The sequence below is a fragment of the Cydia strobilella genome, chromosome 7 (genome assembly GCF_947568885.1).
Source record: "Cydia strobilella chromosome 7, ilCydStro3.1, whole genome shotgun sequence".
In the NCBI taxonomy this organism is placed as follows: Eukaryota; Metazoa; Arthropoda; class Insecta; order Lepidoptera; family Tortricidae; genus Cydia; species Cydia strobilella.
Window position 1 is genome coordinate 14968701 of NC_086047.1, and position 19728 is coordinate 14988428.

The 19728-nt window shown below is 35.7% G+C and overlaps 2 protein-coding genes across 2 annotated transcripts in view; one reads left to right on the forward strand and one right to left on the reverse strand.

Moving 5' to 3' along the window:
• Positions 1-19728, forward strand: part of LOC134743223 (uncharacterized) — a 281924-nt gene that overhangs the window by 254611 nt on the left and 7585 nt on the right. The gene's annotated exons all lie outside the window — the stretch shown is intronic.
• LOC134743250 (uncharacterized) overlaps positions 17159-19728 on the reverse strand; it is a 29128-nt gene continuing 26558 nt past the window's right edge. The window contains exon 23 of the mRNA XM_063676659.1: positions 17159-19580. Within this exon, the coding sequence (XP_063532729.1) occupies positions 19393-19580 (188 nt within the window). The 3' untranslated portion in view covers positions 17159-19392. The remainder of the gene's footprint in view (positions 19581-19728) is intronic.

A 19728-nucleotide genomic window follows, 5' to 3' on the forward strand; every position in this document is an offset into this window, starting at 1 on the left:
TAAAATTATTGATGCATGAAATGACTGCTTTGGATGATTTAACATAATAATTAAACAGGTGCATAATTGAGTTGCTCGTTTTGTTCTAATGACATTGTCATTGCTAAACGGTCTTAAAAATGAACACTTAAACTACTTAGTAGTGATCTAACCTAATTACTACAGCATCTGATGCGTTCGCAATCACATAAGAATGTAATTTAGATTTGATATTGATTTGAGGTTTTAATTAGACTTAGGTGCCTAACATTTTAGTATTTTTTTGTATAGCATACATAGAGAAGGAAAAAAGAATACACCAAAGAATTAGTCTTACATAAATGTCGATCATTTAATGTAAATTTAAATTAATTTCATTATTGTCTATAATTAATAGATTTACAATAAATAAGTAACCTTAAACTAAAACTACCTACAAACCTAAAACTAATACCTAAAAAAACTAAAATATAAATAAATAAATAAATATTATAGGACATTCTTACACAGATTGACTAAGTCCCACGGTAAGCCTAAGGAAGCTTGTGTTATGGGAACCCAGGACCATTGGCTTCGCAGGCAGCATCACTACCCACTAGGCCAGACCGGTCGTCGAATATATAATAGTTAAACCAAGAAAAGTATGCAGCTGTCATTCAATTAAAAACTATATATGGCAATGTTTTTAGCAGTCACAAAACGTCATTCACATTGCATGTGTATTGTCAGTATCGTATAGAGTATTTGTTGTTACTTGTGTTTTGTGATCAACGGGAAAACCATAGTAAAAACCTTATAAAAGCGGCATGCGGGAGCTACTTTTCCGCATGATAAATAATTTTACAATAATAAAAAATCAGCACGAGGCTATTCAAGAAGAAAAAAGCAATGTTTACAATATTTGGAGTTGACGGGTATGAAATGAAATGAAATGTGGAATGAAACAAGTACAAGTAATAAGATGTTTCATTCCACTTACCCATTTTTATTGGTATAGCTTTAAATAATAATATTTCACCAAAATACTTTTTTAATACAGTTGCTCAAAAAGTGCTACTTTTCGTGACTGTTTAGCGTGCGGAAAGTTGGTTTTTGCGAACTAGTGCTTTTGACTTTTCCAATTTTTTTAAATTTATACTTGTTCCAATTCATGACTACTTATTGATGAGTGTTAATATTAGTTTATTTAAACGTCGTAACCAACATAAAAATCTACTGTAAAAATATACATATTTCATATTTTATTACTTACCTCTTCATCATTATATTATAACACGTTTATTTTTTAATATTGAAGATTGAAAAACCGGTCTTAATAAGTTGTCTAAATGGAATAGAATAGCTATGGATGGTAGAAGTAGGAATAGCTGCCGAAACGCCTGTCAAAGAAGAGGCGTTTTTTCTTACTGCAAGCTAAGTTTCCAAAGGCAACATTCGATATTGTTTTTATTCCTTACTCGATGTTTTTCTTATTATTTCGCAACTGTATTAAAAAAACGTCGTTCGATACACGTGCGAAAATGTCATATTTACCAGTAATTACATACTTTCCGCACTAGCATCGAAATGTACCATTTTAATTATTTGGCTGAATGGAACTATCATTGCCATGTTGGCTGTCGTACCTAAACAGAAAAAATTTAAAAGTAAAGCCGGCGCCCGGTATTTTCACTCAAAATTTACATGTATCTAAATAATTGAGTTTTTTTGTATAAAATGAGTTATTGTGATTTTTGTAATTACAGTGCTGAATTAACAATTCATTCTGGTTTAAGGGAAAATTCGTAACTGTACTACCTACGTACTGTAGGTATGTAAAGTAATATATTCGTGTGTAAAGTAGGTACTCGTGTAAACAAACGGACGTCACAAATGGACGCAAGGCGTTTTCGCTAGCTAGCTATAAAAAAATGCTATTATTTATGTTAAAACTTATGAGTATAGCTGAAATATTGTGTTTTTCAGAACCAATACAAGTGTAGCGATAATATTAAAAGGGATTTAAAAATTCGTCATCATGCCAATTCCCCCAATGAGGGCGCCACTGTACAGTCGCCATCAGATATATCTGAGCGGACAACGTGTTCACAATATCTGAACACGCACTCTAACGCCCTGACAATAGAGGTGAGTTCAGATATTGTGAGCGCCTGAACCGCTCCGATATATCTGATGGCGACTGTACGGTCGACGCAGGCTTAACCGTTTGGGAGATAACTAGAAACAAACAAACAAGCTTCACCCTAAACTGTTTCCTTTTCGACGTAGGTAATAACAACCATAATAACTAGGTAATCGCGTTGTCTCTAGGAAATAAGATGTTTGTCTACGAATTTTTAATGTACTTTCAGTTTAAGCTCCGGACTCGCCAAGTTTTATTTATGTTATCTAATCTGTGGCTTCGACCAAAAACACCAGTAACTTTTTTACCTATTACGGTAGTTTTCTTATATCGGTAAAGCGGTTTATGTTGAAATTTCTAGACCACAAGCTTGAAACTAGATAGACAAAAAGAAACCTAGTTTTTGTAACTTTTTACCTTTAGCTCTCTGTGGGCTATAGATGAATTGAGTACTAGTTAGTACTTTTGATAAAGATACGATAGATATATTTGTTTCCTATTACAACATTTGTGTGTCAGGGAAAACTCGGGGAAAAGTACAAAGTTCTCAAGAATTAAATCTACTTATAGGTATTTTTATATCATTAGCCGAGAATGCAGAAGACCCTGGTTAGATCCCAGCCTCGGGCACTGGCTTTGATCACTTTTTCTTTCGTATTGGATATGTATTTCAGTTTAGGCAAAGAGGATTATAATAAGATAGAGCGGTACTGTCATAGTAAATTTTGTAGCCCCAGTAAATTCACTGCCATCTATCGACACACGATTAAAACTAAAAATAAAATTATCAAAAAATGTATTTACATATGGATAAATGATTTTTTTTATTTGCAATACTTGTATTAATTATTTTTATACGAGTATTATTTTGACCCATGTTCTTTCCCTGATATGCGATAAAATTGCTAAATAACAAACGAAACCGGCAACGCTATCTATACTTACAAGAGTAGGCCAAAGGTAGTGGCGCCATCTGATCGAGAATCAAATTGTCTTGATTTTCCATGCACGTTTTTTCCTTAGACTGTATCCATCTATCTTTGGTTTAGGTATATTTGTAGTTTATCTTTAATGCTGTTTTTGAGATCAGAATCACATATATCTATATCACTTAGCCTCTGCTCGCAACTTTATTTTTATTTACGTAGAAGTAGTTTTATTTTCACAATGCGACAAGGGGTAGTTTTAATTTGGCGCCCAACGTGACGCGTCGTTTAGTTGTTGACATCTATATGAGTGCCAAGAATTGATATCTATATGAGTGCCAAGTTCTAGTTTACTTGGGCACGATTTGTCTTGGCTAGTTTTTATACCAACAAACTAAATTTTAGAAAAGTAACACAAATATAGCCTGTACGTAAAAACAAGCCAAGTCAATCCTGAACTTTAATCACAACCCAAATGAACTAGAACACTTGGGACTCGTCATCATCAACATCATCATACTATACCCCATTAAAGTGGTATCTGCAGATAAGATCAATATAGGATGGGAATCACCAGAAATAACCGAGTTGTAATGTTATATGCAGCTATACTTACCTATACCCTAGAAAGTTAAACACAAAAGAAAAATGATAAGTAGAAACCTGTCAAGTGTATACATATATAGCATGAAATATTATAATAAAACGTAAGTACAGTAATTAACTTTACAATTTCTAAGAGATGTATAAGATCTCCAAGAGTCAACAATGAAATGTTAAGTATCTCCAGCATTTCCAGCAATCTATAAGTTTAACAAACTCTCAGAACATTGTGTTTTAACGGATGCAGTACTTATGCCTAATATGATTTTTATGATCCGTGATAACGAAGTATTAAAACGTACTTTAGAGGCTGAAAATAATTAACTTTGTTAGGTAAGGTTGGTGTCTTGTTAATCTTATTATCCAGTGATTTTCACGGTAGTTAAATCCAGCTAATTCCTATGCATTTTACATTAAACACGACTCGATCCTTCCTATAACTTCAACTCAAGGATCGTGACAGCTGCGTGTATTTAAATATCATACTTATACTGGTTTTAGTGAGGCGAGGCGCTTGGTAGGCTTCATGAGTAAGACCCAGCCCTTGCAAACACGATGGGTAATAATTACTTATTATCTATCAACGTAATCGACTTCACGTAATAATGGCTAATGAGGTGCAGTCGAGACAATTGTGATAAAGACTGGTTATTTATAGGTCGTCTTCATCTAGCGGCCTATACTTATTTGTTTCCTGATTTGAATTGAAAATTATATTAGTGATTCAACTAAGTATCTATAACTATGTAGAATATAAATACAATGCAGCATTCATTAACATATTAATGGGTCGTACACATAAATTTGGTTCATGATTCTCCGGAGGATATAGAATAGAATAGAATATATTTTATTTGTAGTAATTGCCCAAGGTTTAAAAGCCTAATTTTGTTATTGAACCCTTCCCATAAAGGGGTACTTTTTCTATTAATTTAAAGCATGCGAACTGAACTATCATCCACTATGTAATGTAGGTACAGGGTAGGCCAGTGGTAAATGCATTTTAATTTTTTTTTATAAATAATCAATTTTTATGTTTTTAAATAAAAATTATAATTAGAATTTGGGATAAAGAAATAAATTTAACGTTTTAAAAATTAAATCATCAAGATATCGTCCGTAGCGGTTGCGGCACTCTTCCAGTCTTGCTTGTAAATTTTGGAAGACTTAACAAGACTTTCGTGTTAAGAGATTTCCTGACTCCGAAACTTCATCACGAATCCTATGGTTACAACAACAACACATGGTTTCAGCAAGACGGGGCCACCTGCCATACAAGTAACGTGACCCTGGAAGTTTTGCGTGAAATGTTTCCTCAAAAATTGATATCGAGGTGAGGTGACATTGCTTGGCCTCCCAGGAGCCCTGACTTAACTTCGGCAGACTTCTTTTTGTGGGGTTACTTGAAGAGTAAAGTGTACTCCAATAATCCGACAACCACAGCAAAATTAAAGGAGAATATTCGTCAAGAAATCCAATCAATATCTCCGCAACTTCTAACGAACGTCTTTCAAAATTTACAAGCAAGACTGGAAGAGTGCCGCAACCGCTATATACGGACGACATCTTCATGATTTAATTTTTAAAACGTAAAATTTATTTCTTTATCCCAAATTCTAATTATAATTTTTATTAAAAAACATAAAAATTGATTATTTTATAATATTTTTAAAAATGCATTTTCCATCAGCCCACCCTGTACTAGGTACCTATATGACCCTAATATCGACTTTTCGTTGTAGTTAATTTGACTTTTTAGTTTTCTAACGTCAATCTACATGGCAGTTATTGCAGTAAACGGGCATAAAACATAAGCAAAATTTATACATATTAATAAAATTTTATATTACACGTCTAAATTGTTTTAGTTTTCAAAATCATTATAATCAGCCGAAAATATCTTATGTTGTCCATCAGAAACTTATTAAATTACCTATCAGATTTTAATAAGTTATGTACATACAAATAAAACAGTTCTTATCAGACTAAGTTGCAAGATTACTTTGAAAATTTATAAACATATTAGGTACTTATAGACTTTTAGCCCACTTGTAACACATAGGTTATGCGACATACCAGTTAATTACATAATTTAGCTACCGTACAGAACTCTGCAGAATGTAGTATATATAATTCTCTAAAAAAACATTAGTTCACACAAGTATGGTTGCCAAAGGTCAGGATTTCCCCTGACATGTCAGGATTTTTGGTCCTTTGTCAGGATTAACCACTAAACTCAAACTCAAACTCAAAAATTATTTATTTCAAGTAGGCTTAAAAATAAGCACTTTTGACAAGTCATACAGTCATAATCGAGAACTAGAAGCGAGCTTTAAGTTTGGAGTTGGACAGAAGCAAAATAAGGTACAGAATATCGCGGTGCGTGAAGGGGCCAGTGGCCCGTCAAAGGTTCTGGATTATAGGAAATAATAAAATAATCTCACTACGCCTGAGCGAGAGCACGATTGCCACTTGGACCGATGATTTTAGCTCCGAAAAAATACCTAGTTTTAAAAACTTCGATTTACAGAGGTCTAATTAAGGTGGAGACGTCCGTCCACAACCAATTTAAGTTTCTTGTATAGGAAATGTCAGGGTTTATATAGTGATATCCGGACTTTTGTCAGGATATTCCATTTCTTCATATGGCAACCCTACACACAAGCAACTACCTTAATATGGATAAAGTATGGGACTTTCTCTACACTTACGACAAGGATACTAAGAAGGAATAGGTCAATACTTTCATTAACTCTTTGGCTGGCTTATGTCATTCTCTATATAATTCGCATTAGATATACAATAAGAGCAAACTAGGTGCGCAAAATTTCCAATAACTAAATCGACAAAAACATTTAATCATTGAACCTGCTAACAAAATTTCACGAAAATCGGTTGAGAATTGCATTGTAGAGGAGAACATCCGGACATACGAAAGCATTTTTGCCCAAGCTGAAACGGAAACCTTCGCTAACGCTCGGTCAATAATGTGATTGTGAAGACGATCGATTAGAACGAGTGCTCTTTTAAATATTCGCTTCTATAACATACCTACGTCTGAGATAAATAGATAGTATCTACAGATACATAAATAGTAGTTAGTACCCAAGGAAACCTCTGTCCCATGATGTTCCTAACTCCTAACCTCCCATTCGTACCAATGCAAACTCTTAAATGTATTCGTTTTCAAAAGTAAACGCTATTGTTCCTAAGAGAAAAAAAACTTAGTTATTTTAGTCTAATATAATACGAGTTCACCAAAGTAAAGTGTCTCTGTTTAGCAGCTCCTTTGTACGGGTCCTTATTCGCGCCACAAAAGAAGTTTTTGTTATCATTAGCGGTTGTAAAACCTCTATTGCTGGCTGTTTTAGCGAGCGGTTGCCTTAGAAAAACCAGTATAAAATGATTTCCAGGCATGCATAGTTGTTACTAATCTCGATATCGCAATTATTCTGGTTCGTAAATATTATTAGCACACGCCTGATTAATTTTGTACCCCGGGTCTGAAATGCAGGGCGTTGACCAAGTTTTGTTATTGTTGAATACGTGACGAATTTGTCGTGACGTGATTTTGTCGCAAACTTAAAAAGATATCATAATAGATAATAGATACTAAATTGTATGGCATAAATATGACCTTACGTCACGTGTGGTAAGGTTTTCGACCGGCATTGAAAAACGGCGCACTTTTTCCAATATTTGCGAGAGCTTTACGCTTTATTAAATGTAACGGTATCTTAAATCTAAAGATTACGAATATTGGTCAAAACGAGAAATCCTTTAAATTGCATACATAATGACGAAAACTTGATATCTTTTTTCTTGCATCTAGAAATAGATACCTATTGTATAAATACAAACTATGTTTCATTGATTTTGTTATTTGATGTGGAGGTTCTTATCAATTAAGCCTGTTCTTATAAGTACCTTATATAGAACACCAGCTTTGTAATTATCTCTTTATTCCTTAAACATCGGTTAAATTGGGCACAATCTCGGTCCCTCATTAGACAAGCTTTGAAAAGGCTAATCTTACTTATTCATTCAAAACCGTCGGACTCGGACATGAAGGTTGCGGAGAAACTCAAACATCTGCGTAATCTTATCGATTGAGGCTTAGGCGTAGGCTTACTTAGTCAATCCCACCAACTGACAGACAATCAATATTTTTTTAAATATACACTTTTTGAACCTATAAATAATTGAACCTAATACAAACGTGGATGCATCGGGTGCGGTTAGACGTTTTGGCGCTGTTGGGCCGTCCTCGGCTCCGTTTGGACCTCACCAGCACTCATCGGCTCTCGTCGGAGCTATTCGATCGTCGTCCGTACTGGCCCCGTAGACAACATGCCAATCGCTGACGCTAATACGTAGCGAACGAAACGACTGTCACTGTCACACTAATATGGAAGAGAGACACAAAGCGATGCGATAGCGAAGCGCAAGCGATAGTAACTTTGGCTAGGCCGCCTGTTCAGCCCTCGTCGGCGCCGATCTGCGGCACTCGGAGATGTAAGAATGCGAACGCGGGCTTTCGGCTTCTAACAGCGCCGTACGGATGCTTACGGATGCGAAGAGCTTTTCGGCAAATCGCCGTATTCCCGTGAATAGATGCCGATTCGCGTGTCGGCCGAGCCGAACGATTACTTAACGATGACTCACGTTAGACCGGGCCGTGACCGGACCGGAGATTCCGGAGCTTCGTTTTTTATGGAAAGCATCACGTGATCACCTGTCATGTCATAGAAAAGTAAGCGCCGGAAGCTCCGGCCCTGACACGGCCCGGTCTAACGTGAGTCATCCTTTATTCGCTCTTATTGCGCAAACATACGGTTTTTTTCTATCGGATTTTTCCGATTCCGCGACGACATATGTGGGGGAACCTTAGATCTCTTAATGACACAAAAAAATTAAATCCTTATGTACCTTTCCTTAGAGATAGAGATGTATAACGTCTCCAATAATCAAAACTAGTAATAATAATAAAAATACAGTTTGAGGTTGGAACTGCTGCTCCATTTGCCTTGCTATGTCTGATTAGTAAAATAAGCTCGCAGAAGCGGCATTCACACTTTACAACTAGTGGTTCTGTGAGCTGTAGGCTCCTGAAAGTCCTGAACCCCCATTGCACGGCCATTTAAAAAAACGGAAATTAGATCGTCATAATAATCCTCATAATTATCGAACCTTGCTTGAACAAAATTTTGCGAGAATCGTTTGAAAATTGCGACCTTATGAGATGCGGATTCGCGATTTTGCGACAGTTGCGAGAGTCGGGAGACTCGAGAGACATTCTCTCACTCGTTCAATTAATCTAATTTTGAGATAATTTTGTAAAGTTCGAATACCGGTCCTGGTCACCGATGTATTTCGTCTAGCGACCCATTGATTTGCTCTCATCCTTGGCAGGTATTTAACTTGGGAAATTATTGACACAAATATCGTTAAATAGGGACGTAACGTGCAGCTTTAATTTTAATTAAATTGCAAGGATAACGATTAAAAATTATTGTATTATTGTATTGTATTGAGATATCAGTAATCAGTAATCAGTAATTTATTAAATCAGTAATTATACAATAAGGTCTTACATTAAAATGGTGATCTAGCTATGAACCCTGTAAGGGCACTGCAAATTGAGCACGTAACTTAATACTATAATATTACATAATATATCCCATATATATAAATTTAACATCATGAGAGGGGGGAGGCCTTTGCCCAGCATTGGGACACAATAGGCTCACACATGAACACAACATACACGTAACAACTGAAATTACTGATCCAATCTAAATCTAAATCAGTGGGGTCAAATTGATGAACTGACATTATGTGCTGGATTTGATTGCTTTTCATATTTAACTGTTTTGTCCATTACGTTTGCGATGCGGGTCAAAGACATTTTAGTAAAAGGTCACTTCGGTGGATAACCGCAAAATGATGCTACTTTCCTCCCCCCTGGGTAACTATGCTCCAATTCAGTAAAATGACAACGTTTAATATAGGTATTCAGAGATTATCCAGCGGGGCCTATTAATTTGGAGCACAACGACGGGGTAACTATGCGCCCCTAAGTAAACTATGCGTCAAGATCATTATGAAAACCTCGCCCGCTTAGCAACTTCTGCTAGGTACTGAAATATATATCCCGTTTTTCTTATTTGAGTCTCAAGTAGGTACTAAAAAAAATATTCGGCATGTAAGGGTGCAACATAAAATTAGCTTTATATATATATATATATACTTTGCGATGTCTACAGAAAGGACTCAAACGAGTTAAGCATGCTATAAAATGTGTATGACCCGCACTTGACCGGTGCCTTCGTATTTTATCAAGTATTAGTTTAGTGTTTATTAAATACCTACTTAGGTTAAAAAAATGTTTATTCCCAGTTATAATTGAAAAACTTACTTTTGGAGTTAAAACTCTATGTCCATGGGGTCCCAGCGCGCACAAGTTGTTTGCAGAAATCGCGAAGCGTCTGGCTGACGAAACTGGTGACTGAAGAGCTAGCGGCTTCCTCGCACAACGTATCAGCATTGCAATACAGCGAGGAAATGCCGCCAGCATCCTTGGTACAAATGCCTCAAGGGCCTATTTTAGATTTAAGCTAGTTATTAATTTCGTTTACGTAGTATAGTCGAAGTTGAACCAATTGAGCTTGTTTACTCAAGTCTCAAGAATACAATACCATTGAGTGATAAACCACAAATTAGGATAACTACCTCGTAGTAAAAGTGATTATAACCGCCTTGAAATGTTAGTATAGATTAACGACTATTTTTTTACAATAGACTACAAAATACACTAACTAAATAATTAATTATTTATTAAAAATTAATTATTTATTATTGTGTTAATAATGATGAAATTGATAATTCAATGAATACCTATATTAGGTAATCCGTATTTTTTGACATTTAGATTTTTATTCTAGAAAGTTTCTAGAACTGTCTATACAATTTTGGTGTTTGACGATCCTTTTGTGAATTCTTATTATTAAGTTTGACATATCTATAATAATTCAATGTTTTTAAGAATAATAATAACTGCATCAATAAATTGCTCTTTAAAACTTGACAATTTAAAAGTGCTTGTTGCTAGGCCTATTTGAATAAAGAATATATTGAATTGAATTGAATTGAATGGCTAACATAACATTTTTTGCATTTTACAACCGTCGACACTCAAAATGAATGCACTCTGTAGAAAACGGCTACGGGATACCATAAAATTTCATTATATTATCGGCTCCATAGTCTTATCTTAAGAATAAAAATGCTTTGAAGGAAAAATAACACTTGAAACGTTTTGCATTTGGAGATAACAGATGTGCCGCCAGGGTCGCACTCGCATTACTACAATTGATTGGACTTCTTACTTATTTTTGTAAGTAACTGGTTGGCGGCTACGAGAACAAAAGCAGATAATAGTATTGTAATAATACAATGCCATTGTTAGTACAGGTAAGTGCATCGGGTCAGTTCAAAAAATTATATCTGTACCACTGTATATATATATCTTGTATGTAAATAAAGAGGCTTTAAAACAGATTGAAAAATAACTCCAATATCGATCTCATCTAACAGCGAATCAATTCTAAATTAGGTAAACGTATTTGAGTTTTATTTGGGAATTTTCTCTATATCATTTAAAATAAAATAAATTCTACGAATATAATGCTTTGGTAGGTAGGTAAGTACCTTAAGCAGTATACCTACGCACACTGAAAATAATTTTATACTTAAGGTACAGGGAGATAAAATTTGCTAATGTTACGTACCGAGTTATTAAAAAGTAATTTGCTCAATCTCTCAGTGAAAATTTTTCATCCAGTTTTTATCAATAATATAATTTTATTATAGGAAGTAATCTAAATATAGGGAAGAATATAGTACTAAACATTTATTATGATGAATAATGATGACCCATTAATTGGACATCACAACGTCGTGACTATTTTTTTTTTTCCCGTCTTCTATAACGACAAACTAATTACTTGTGGCGTACCTATTACTGGGGCCAATTTAACATTTTTTTTATTTACCTGGTGACATCGCAAATATGGTGCCATGCCCGCCATAATAGAAAAATTATATACCTACCCAATTCTACTTAATGTCCCTTTCGAATAGGAACATTAACTAGATAGATAGTTCGCCGGTAACAGCGCCATTGTCGACAAAAACGACTATGTTGCTCGTCATGTTCCGCGTTATCATTACACAAGTCGAATTTGTCACCTGTTGTTCTAAGGAAAACGGAATAAATATTTTAGAGCTTCCTTCATATTTAATTCGTTTCGGTAGATCACGTAAATAACATAAAGAAGATCATATTCGACCTTAACGCCTTCTTATTTATTTAGGTAGGTAGTACTTGCAGGACAAACATGATAATAATCATGTTTATTGTTTAAAAACAATGTTAGGTTACCTATGTTATCATTTAGATAGAATTGTGCACTGGTAGCCGAGCGGCAAGACGTTCTACTTCCACTCAGGTCGCGGGTTCGAACCTTACTTAAAAAAAAAGTAGATACGTACATAAAAAAACGTACTTTGTACCTAAAGTACAACGCCCTAGGGCAGAAACGTATCAATTTCAACCCGCTTCATAGATAAACAATGAGCATGAGAAATTAAAATATTTAGAATGTTAGGTACTTCAACAACGAACTGCTAGAAAGAAAATAAAAACTTAAGCTTGAATAGCTCCGCGTTGCCTTACTTATTAACCAGATTGTCTTAACTAGTTTACCGTCCAGATATATAAGGTGACGAGAAAAATGAAGATAAAACTTTTCTTTTTAATTAAGTCGATATTTTATAACTATCTAACACTGAAGTAGTTGAGTAATAAAAATAAAACACGAAGAAAAGGATTTCCTTTGCATGTCTTTTTAACTCGTAGTAAAAGAGTACCTATAGTCGGGTGGGGTGCTTTTATTTTAATCATCGACGGTAATAATTGAATTACCACTAAATACACTGTATCAGTGTATCTATCATAGGTAGGCAATGTTTAAATTTTCTAAAAATTGTTTAAATCTGGGGCTAGTCCAGTTTCCTCGCGATGTTTTCCATCATCGAAAAACAAAAAAATGAAACACCTGTATACTTATATACGCTTGTTTGATACAATAGTACACTTCGATGCTAGTGCGGAAAGCATGTCATTACTCCACGAGTACCGAGATATCTTGCCACGAGCCGTAGGCGAGTGGCAAGACTCGGGACGAGTGAAGAATGACACTTCCGCACGTGTATCGAACGACGTTTTTTAATACAGTTGCGAAAAAATAAGAAAAACAACAAGTAAGAAATTCGAAACTTATATTATTAATTCTGTGACATCATTGACATTGACATTTTTTTTTTTTTAACATTTATGGGACATTGACATTATGAAGAGGTGTTTTTTTAGCTTTTATTTGACTAGAATGGATTTTGTTATTATTATTGAACCCACTTCAACATCTTCAACAACTTTCAAATGCATGTTCTATAAGACAGAAACAATTGTAAATATAAAACATTGTACTATTATTACCTAAATATCGTTATTTTGTGTTTCGTACATTTATAAAAACAATATCTTAAAACATTCTTGCAGTAACAAAAACGCCTCTTCTTTGACATGCGTTCCGTTCCATTCAGACAACTTATTAAGAACGGATTTTCAACATTAAAAAATAAACGTATAAATCGTATAATAATACTTATAACAGTTATAATGATGAAGAGGTAAGTAATAAAATATGAAATATGCATATTTTTCGTATTCTTACATTAGCAGTAGGTTTTTATGTTGATTACGACGTTTAAAGGAAACTAATATTAACACTCATCAATAAGTAGTTATGAATTGGAACAAGTATAAATTTAAAAAAATTGGAAAAGTAAAAAGCACTAGTTCGCGAAAACCAACTTTCCGCACGCTAAACAGCCACGAAAAGTAGCACTTTTTGAGCAACTGTATTAAAAATAAACATTCATTCATTCATTCATCAGAAACGATAGGTAAGTAATATCAAATGTTTATTATTTTGAACAAATGAACATACGTCACGTCTGAAAGGTCAGTTATGATAACAAATACATAAATTCACAAAAACTGAAATACTTACCTAATTCTTGTTCTATCTATAATGTCCGTTTCAAATAACACAACTGCGTACCAATATTTACCCTGTAAAAAACCCTGGAAATATAAAAAAATATTGTAAATACGAGGCAAAGCATCGATTCTCCACAGTACCGCAATTAGAACAGTGACAAAAACTTGAAGCGTTAAATTTATCGGTCAAGAACCTGGAGGCCGAGTTTCTTACTTTTGGAAAACAAGTACGTAAAGCCTACCGTACAGTCGTTAACACAGTGTATCTAAGAACAAATATATCTAGCTTTAGATTTTCCTTTACCAATTTGGATTAAACACCATACGCGTACATGACATGTACTATTTCACAATAAAGTTGATGCCGCAGCCGTGCTTGAAAGAATGGGACTGCAAGTGCCGAGGCTGAATGTTGCGGCGGGCGTGCCGGGCGGCGGCTCCGGCGCGCGGTGGGCGCGCGCACGCGGCGCGGCGCCAGCGCTCCCAGGCTCCCACCCTCGAGCCTGAGCTGCTCTTATCCTAACCGCATCATACTGGATTGGAGTCAGATGATGTTGACATATTTGCTGATAGTGCTGGAATATTTTACGGAAAACTCTTAGTGCATAGATGTGATATGATAATTATCTCCTATCTCATTGTTATAAATTTTGTAGTTTAACTTTTTATTTCATTTTGTAATAACTATTTAAATTTTAATATGCATACCACATAAGTGCTTTGGTGTAATACGGTACGTACTGTTAACCTATATGTGTAAGGTTTAATAAATAAATAAAAATCTCTCCACGAAAAGATATCTAAATATATTAACAGCAACACGTTTGAAAAACACTGTATACCCATGCCATGTAAACCATGAAACTGTCAGGGCAACGCCCTCAAAAATTGTTTTTTTTTTTGCTGAAGGGTATTTTTTTATGTTTGTTACTCCATATCTCCGTCATTTCAGGACCGATTTTGAAAATTCCCCTTTTTAATTGTAAGTAAGGTGAAGGGGGCGAAGTGCGCCTGCCGTGTAAGTGCGCCTACTATATAGATTATATAGGTAGGCGCACTAACACTGAAGTTGCACTGAAGAGAATGTCTCCTGGAAGAGTATAAACGCTAAATCTGGATTCAGCGTTTTCACACCTCACAAGATGTATTTTTTCGGCAAAGGTGTTTGGGACTTTTTTGTGTGGAATGTGGAATTCAATAAGCTTCAATGTTGCCTTACAACATATTTTCATGGCTAACGTAGATTCAGAGTAAACCGCGAATTTCTCCAAGATGGAGGCGGTTCCTCGAGGTCCCCAAATGTGAAATGGTGTGGTCATTTCAGGACTGTTCCAGAGATTTCGAGGTTTGTCCTAATAAGATTGTATAGAAGCTATTTAACTGCGCGGTGCGTAAACAATTTATTCGAAACACGAAACTATTCGAGGCCGGACCAATAAATGTGTAAGCAGACAATAGCTATGTAACAACGTGTTACGTTGATTACCATAAAATTATCTATTGTAATAACGGCATTGCGGATGCAACAACATAGTGATATGATTAAAAATTATAACATTCCATTCGGAATATAAAACACGATTAATGTGTATGGATAACTACCATACGATTTCATCTAGTTAATTTCACGTGTAAATACTAACGCGTTAAAATCATCTGTTTTTCTTCTTCTTCCTCGCGTTATCCCGGAATTTTGCCACGGCTCATGAGAGCCTGGGATCCGCTTAACAACTAATCCCAAGAATTGACGTAGGCACTAGTTTTTACGAAAGCGACTACCATCTGACCTTCCAACCCATAGGAGAAACTAGGCCTTATTGGGATTAATTCGGTTTCGTCGCGATGTTTTCCTTCACCGAAAAGCAACTGGTAAATATCATGATATTTCGTACACAAGTTCCGAAAAACTCATTGGTAATACGAGCCGGGGTTTGAACCCGCGACCTCCGGATTGAAGGCGCACGCTCTTACCGCTTTTATGGTCATGTAAATGGGTATAATTGAGGTATAATTATAGGTAATTATAAAAGAAACAAATTAGCTACTGTTTACTGATTTCTTTATTAGATATCGCCGGTACAGTAATATGGATCAATTTAAAATGCATTGCTATGTATCACTTCGAACATTATCGCCGATACACTTATTTTGTACACAGGGTAAAACACGAATGGCTATAAATTTAAAAAATAATGTCAGCGTTATTTCTACTTTTCGTCTGGTGTGCGAGATTCAATATAAGTTATTAAAAAAAAGTTATACCTCTCGAAATATAATTTGCTTATTAGTACACAGCTTTTAGCAGAGCGTATTAGTATTGATATGGTATTTCAATTTAGACGGATCAAGAACATGCATGCGATTAACAAAACGCCAAGTTAGTTAAGTGTTTTTTAAACATTTTTAAACTTTGACTTTGACCATAATTAAATTTCTATGGAATCGTCACTCAATCCGCTACATATTTTTCCAAAAAAAATTATGACTGTCTGCTTTGAAGTGATACTTTATAAAATAAGGAATCCCCCCCCCCTTTTTGGGAGGTAGGCACGGTACGATCTCATGGCTTTCGGGCCAAATCAGCTTTGTTTGACCTTAGGAACAATCGTGCCAAGCGGCATCGCCTGAGACAAAAATGCATACTCTCTGCACTCACATAGCTTACAAGTTCATAAAAGTTATAAATTTTGAAAGGCCCTCGGAAACTATTAGATCTACAGAGACCTAGTCTCGTATTGTAGCAAGTTAGTCTACTTTAAAAACATCTTAAAATTTTAAAGTTAATATGTTAAGAAATAAAATTTAATAAAATATAAATTAATTTAAATAAAATTTCTGTAAATTTGTATGGACGTGGGGTACCTTTTCTCTGCAGCTGACTGTACTATAAAAAACTAGTCCTTTAGGGTTGTAATTGCCCAAATAAAAATAAATAAATAAATAAAAAAAACCCAAATTTTCGCGGCTGTTGCGTTCGGCGCTCGAGGTCTCAAACTTGGATTATTCATTGAGCCAACATCATAAACAAGCCCGCAAAAAATCAGAACTACCGGATTTGACGCAAACGAACCCCATTACAAAAAGCAACAGAGTTACTGGATTAGTATTGCATGCAAGTTGTCGCGCCGTGTAAACGAGCCTTTAATGTTGAACCGAACATAACTATAGCCGGGTCCACACAAAGCGAGCATACGCGCGAGGCAATTTCCTCGCGCACAAAACGGTCAGTGGAGACGTGCCTCGCGCGCGCTGCCTCGGCCGAGGCACGTCTACACGCCGTTTTGTGCGCGAGGAAATTGCCTCGCGCGTATGCTCGCTCTGTGTGGACTCGACTAATAGAGTAAATCTTGTAATAATGACCGAAAGTCTAATTGCAGCTCACTAATAGTCCCGATTTTTTAATGGGTACAATCAAGTATAGAGTTTCCACCAAGCATAAAATTGCATATGCAGGTAGGTGGGTCAAGTATCTCTGTAGATACGTCACACGAAACGTAAACCACAATAGTTATTTACGATACAAGTGCGGAAAAGAGGAAATTCGAAACGAGTGGCGATAAATTAAAACACGACCGCAGGGAGTGTTTTAAATCGACACGAGTTGCGAATTACCTATTCGCACGTGTATCGTACAACGTTTTACAGTACATATGGCCCTTTAAACTTTCGACATATGCACGAAAAGTGCTCTTTTACGCACTAGTGCGAGAAAGTAGCACCATATGTACTGTAAATGTATTATTTGAACAACTATTAGTATGTGTAGAAACTACGCATTTTCTATTACATTTTTTGATCTGGACCTTACTAAAAATTATATTTCGAGAACTATTCACAGAAAGTAATTCATTTGTTCTTTTGTTAGTCAATTAAAATGCGATTTTAACTATTTTGTAATCTATAGGTACTTTGCGAAAATCGTATACACAAGCAAAATAATACTGCTAACGTAAACGTATTATACATACGTTGTGACATAAATTATCAGACTATCACATATGTACATATTACATATTATATGTTGAGGAAAATTAACAAGCGTATACGCTAAACAAAGCTCATAGAGACTGTAAAAAGAAAGATTTTCAGTACTTAGTATCAGGTTACCAAAAAAGGAAATTCATAAATATCACATTTAGTCTTTCAATAATCTGGTACATTGAAAATCCGTCGCTTTACAATAAGATTACATGTATCATGACGATAATTATCTGTGGGACAGCATATTGTGTGCTGCTAATTACACATCAGTTAATTAAGGTCGACAGATATTGGTTACGTGCGAAGTGCATTAAGGGAAAGTCAATCACAGGACATGTCGTGGTATAAATGTCATGTTTCATATCATGTCTGTTAAATGTCAACTGATAAATAATTCATGTATCCCGAAGGCTTCGTGCACATAGCCAATAATCGTAGGAACATCAGATGTTCAATAGGAGTTCTGTCTCTAATCCCAGAAAAAGCTTCAAAGGACCTGGTCCGGCGTAAGTGACGTTTAAATTAAACAGCCCACTGCTATTGAGATAAAAATGCTGCCATTTTCGCTGTGTAGATTAAGTTTTTGTTGCCATGTGATTTAATAAAAGAAAAAACCCAAAAACCTATGCGATAATCACTTCTCTTGTAACACACCAAAGAAAAAATTGAAATCTATGTTGAAAGATTTTGTTTTTCGAGTTTGGAACACTTGAAATATTAAACTAGATTAGATAAATAGTTTTCTATGCAAGTTTGCATACATTCTATGTTAATGTTACACATATCACGGCTCTATTGAATGGATAAATGAGAACATTTCTAAGATATTTAATTAGTATAAGTGGGCATCCTATCTAAGCTAGAAATTACATAGATAAATACCATCATACACGCTATGTCATGTCTAACGCTAAGTTACTAACGTATCACAATCAAACATTCACGCATAGCCGCACATTGGAAAGACATCATTTCATTTACATTGTACCGACTAATGATTTACTAGTCGCATTTGACACTGGTTATTATGATAAAAAGGTGCCCGCGTATCGTCCTACTTAAATAATAAGTACCAAAGAGGCGAATTATTTCCATTTTACCTCGGTTACCATGTCTTAAGCATTCCTATACCAATAATATTCATTAAAACGAGGCAGGGGTGAATAGAAAAAAATCCAAATTAAGGACGTTTTCACAGCATTAGTAAATAACTTTATAAGACTCGCAGAAAATAATAAATAGAAGATAAAATACAATAAATTTTGCATACAAGTTTAGAAAATAAAGGGCTTATAAAAAGTCACAGCGCAGCATGAAGTACATTAAGTATAAAACTGCAACACAACTCGTAGCCTCCCTCGATGGACCGCGGCCTATACACATTCACACTCCTCGAAAAGAACATCTAAAATTACCTACATCACTCAATATTAGGATTAGAATCTCGAGTCACGTCAACACTGATCAATTTACCAGTTTCACTACGCTTTTACACTTCCAGGTAGGTACCACACTACCACTGCTGGTAAGTTAAAGTACACTTTTGCCGCACTGAGATGTACCGCACTTTTACCGTACGGGGTACGTTTAGTGAGTGCACTCGTGTTCTAACCACCTTCGGGTAGTTTGTCCTGGTTAGGAACCCTCAAGCGGCCTTACCACTGTGGGTTGGGCGGCGGGTAGTCGGGCGCGGCGAGGCCGGCGGGCGGCGCGGGCGGGTAGGGCGGCGTCGGCGCGGGCGCGGGCGCGGGGAGGGGCGGCACGTAGCCCGCGTAGCCAGCCGGGTAGCTGCCGTAGCCGTAGTACGGCGAACTGGGGTACGTGCCGTAGTTCATGCCGTAACCTAAAAGGACACAGATTACTTATATTAAGAGTCCTTATTCCTACAAACGAGCTTATTTTGCAAAATGCTTCCTTTTTCATTCAACATTACGACGTAACTATTAGTATTTATTCAAAAACTGTTAACGTTCTTAAACAATCATTTCCTA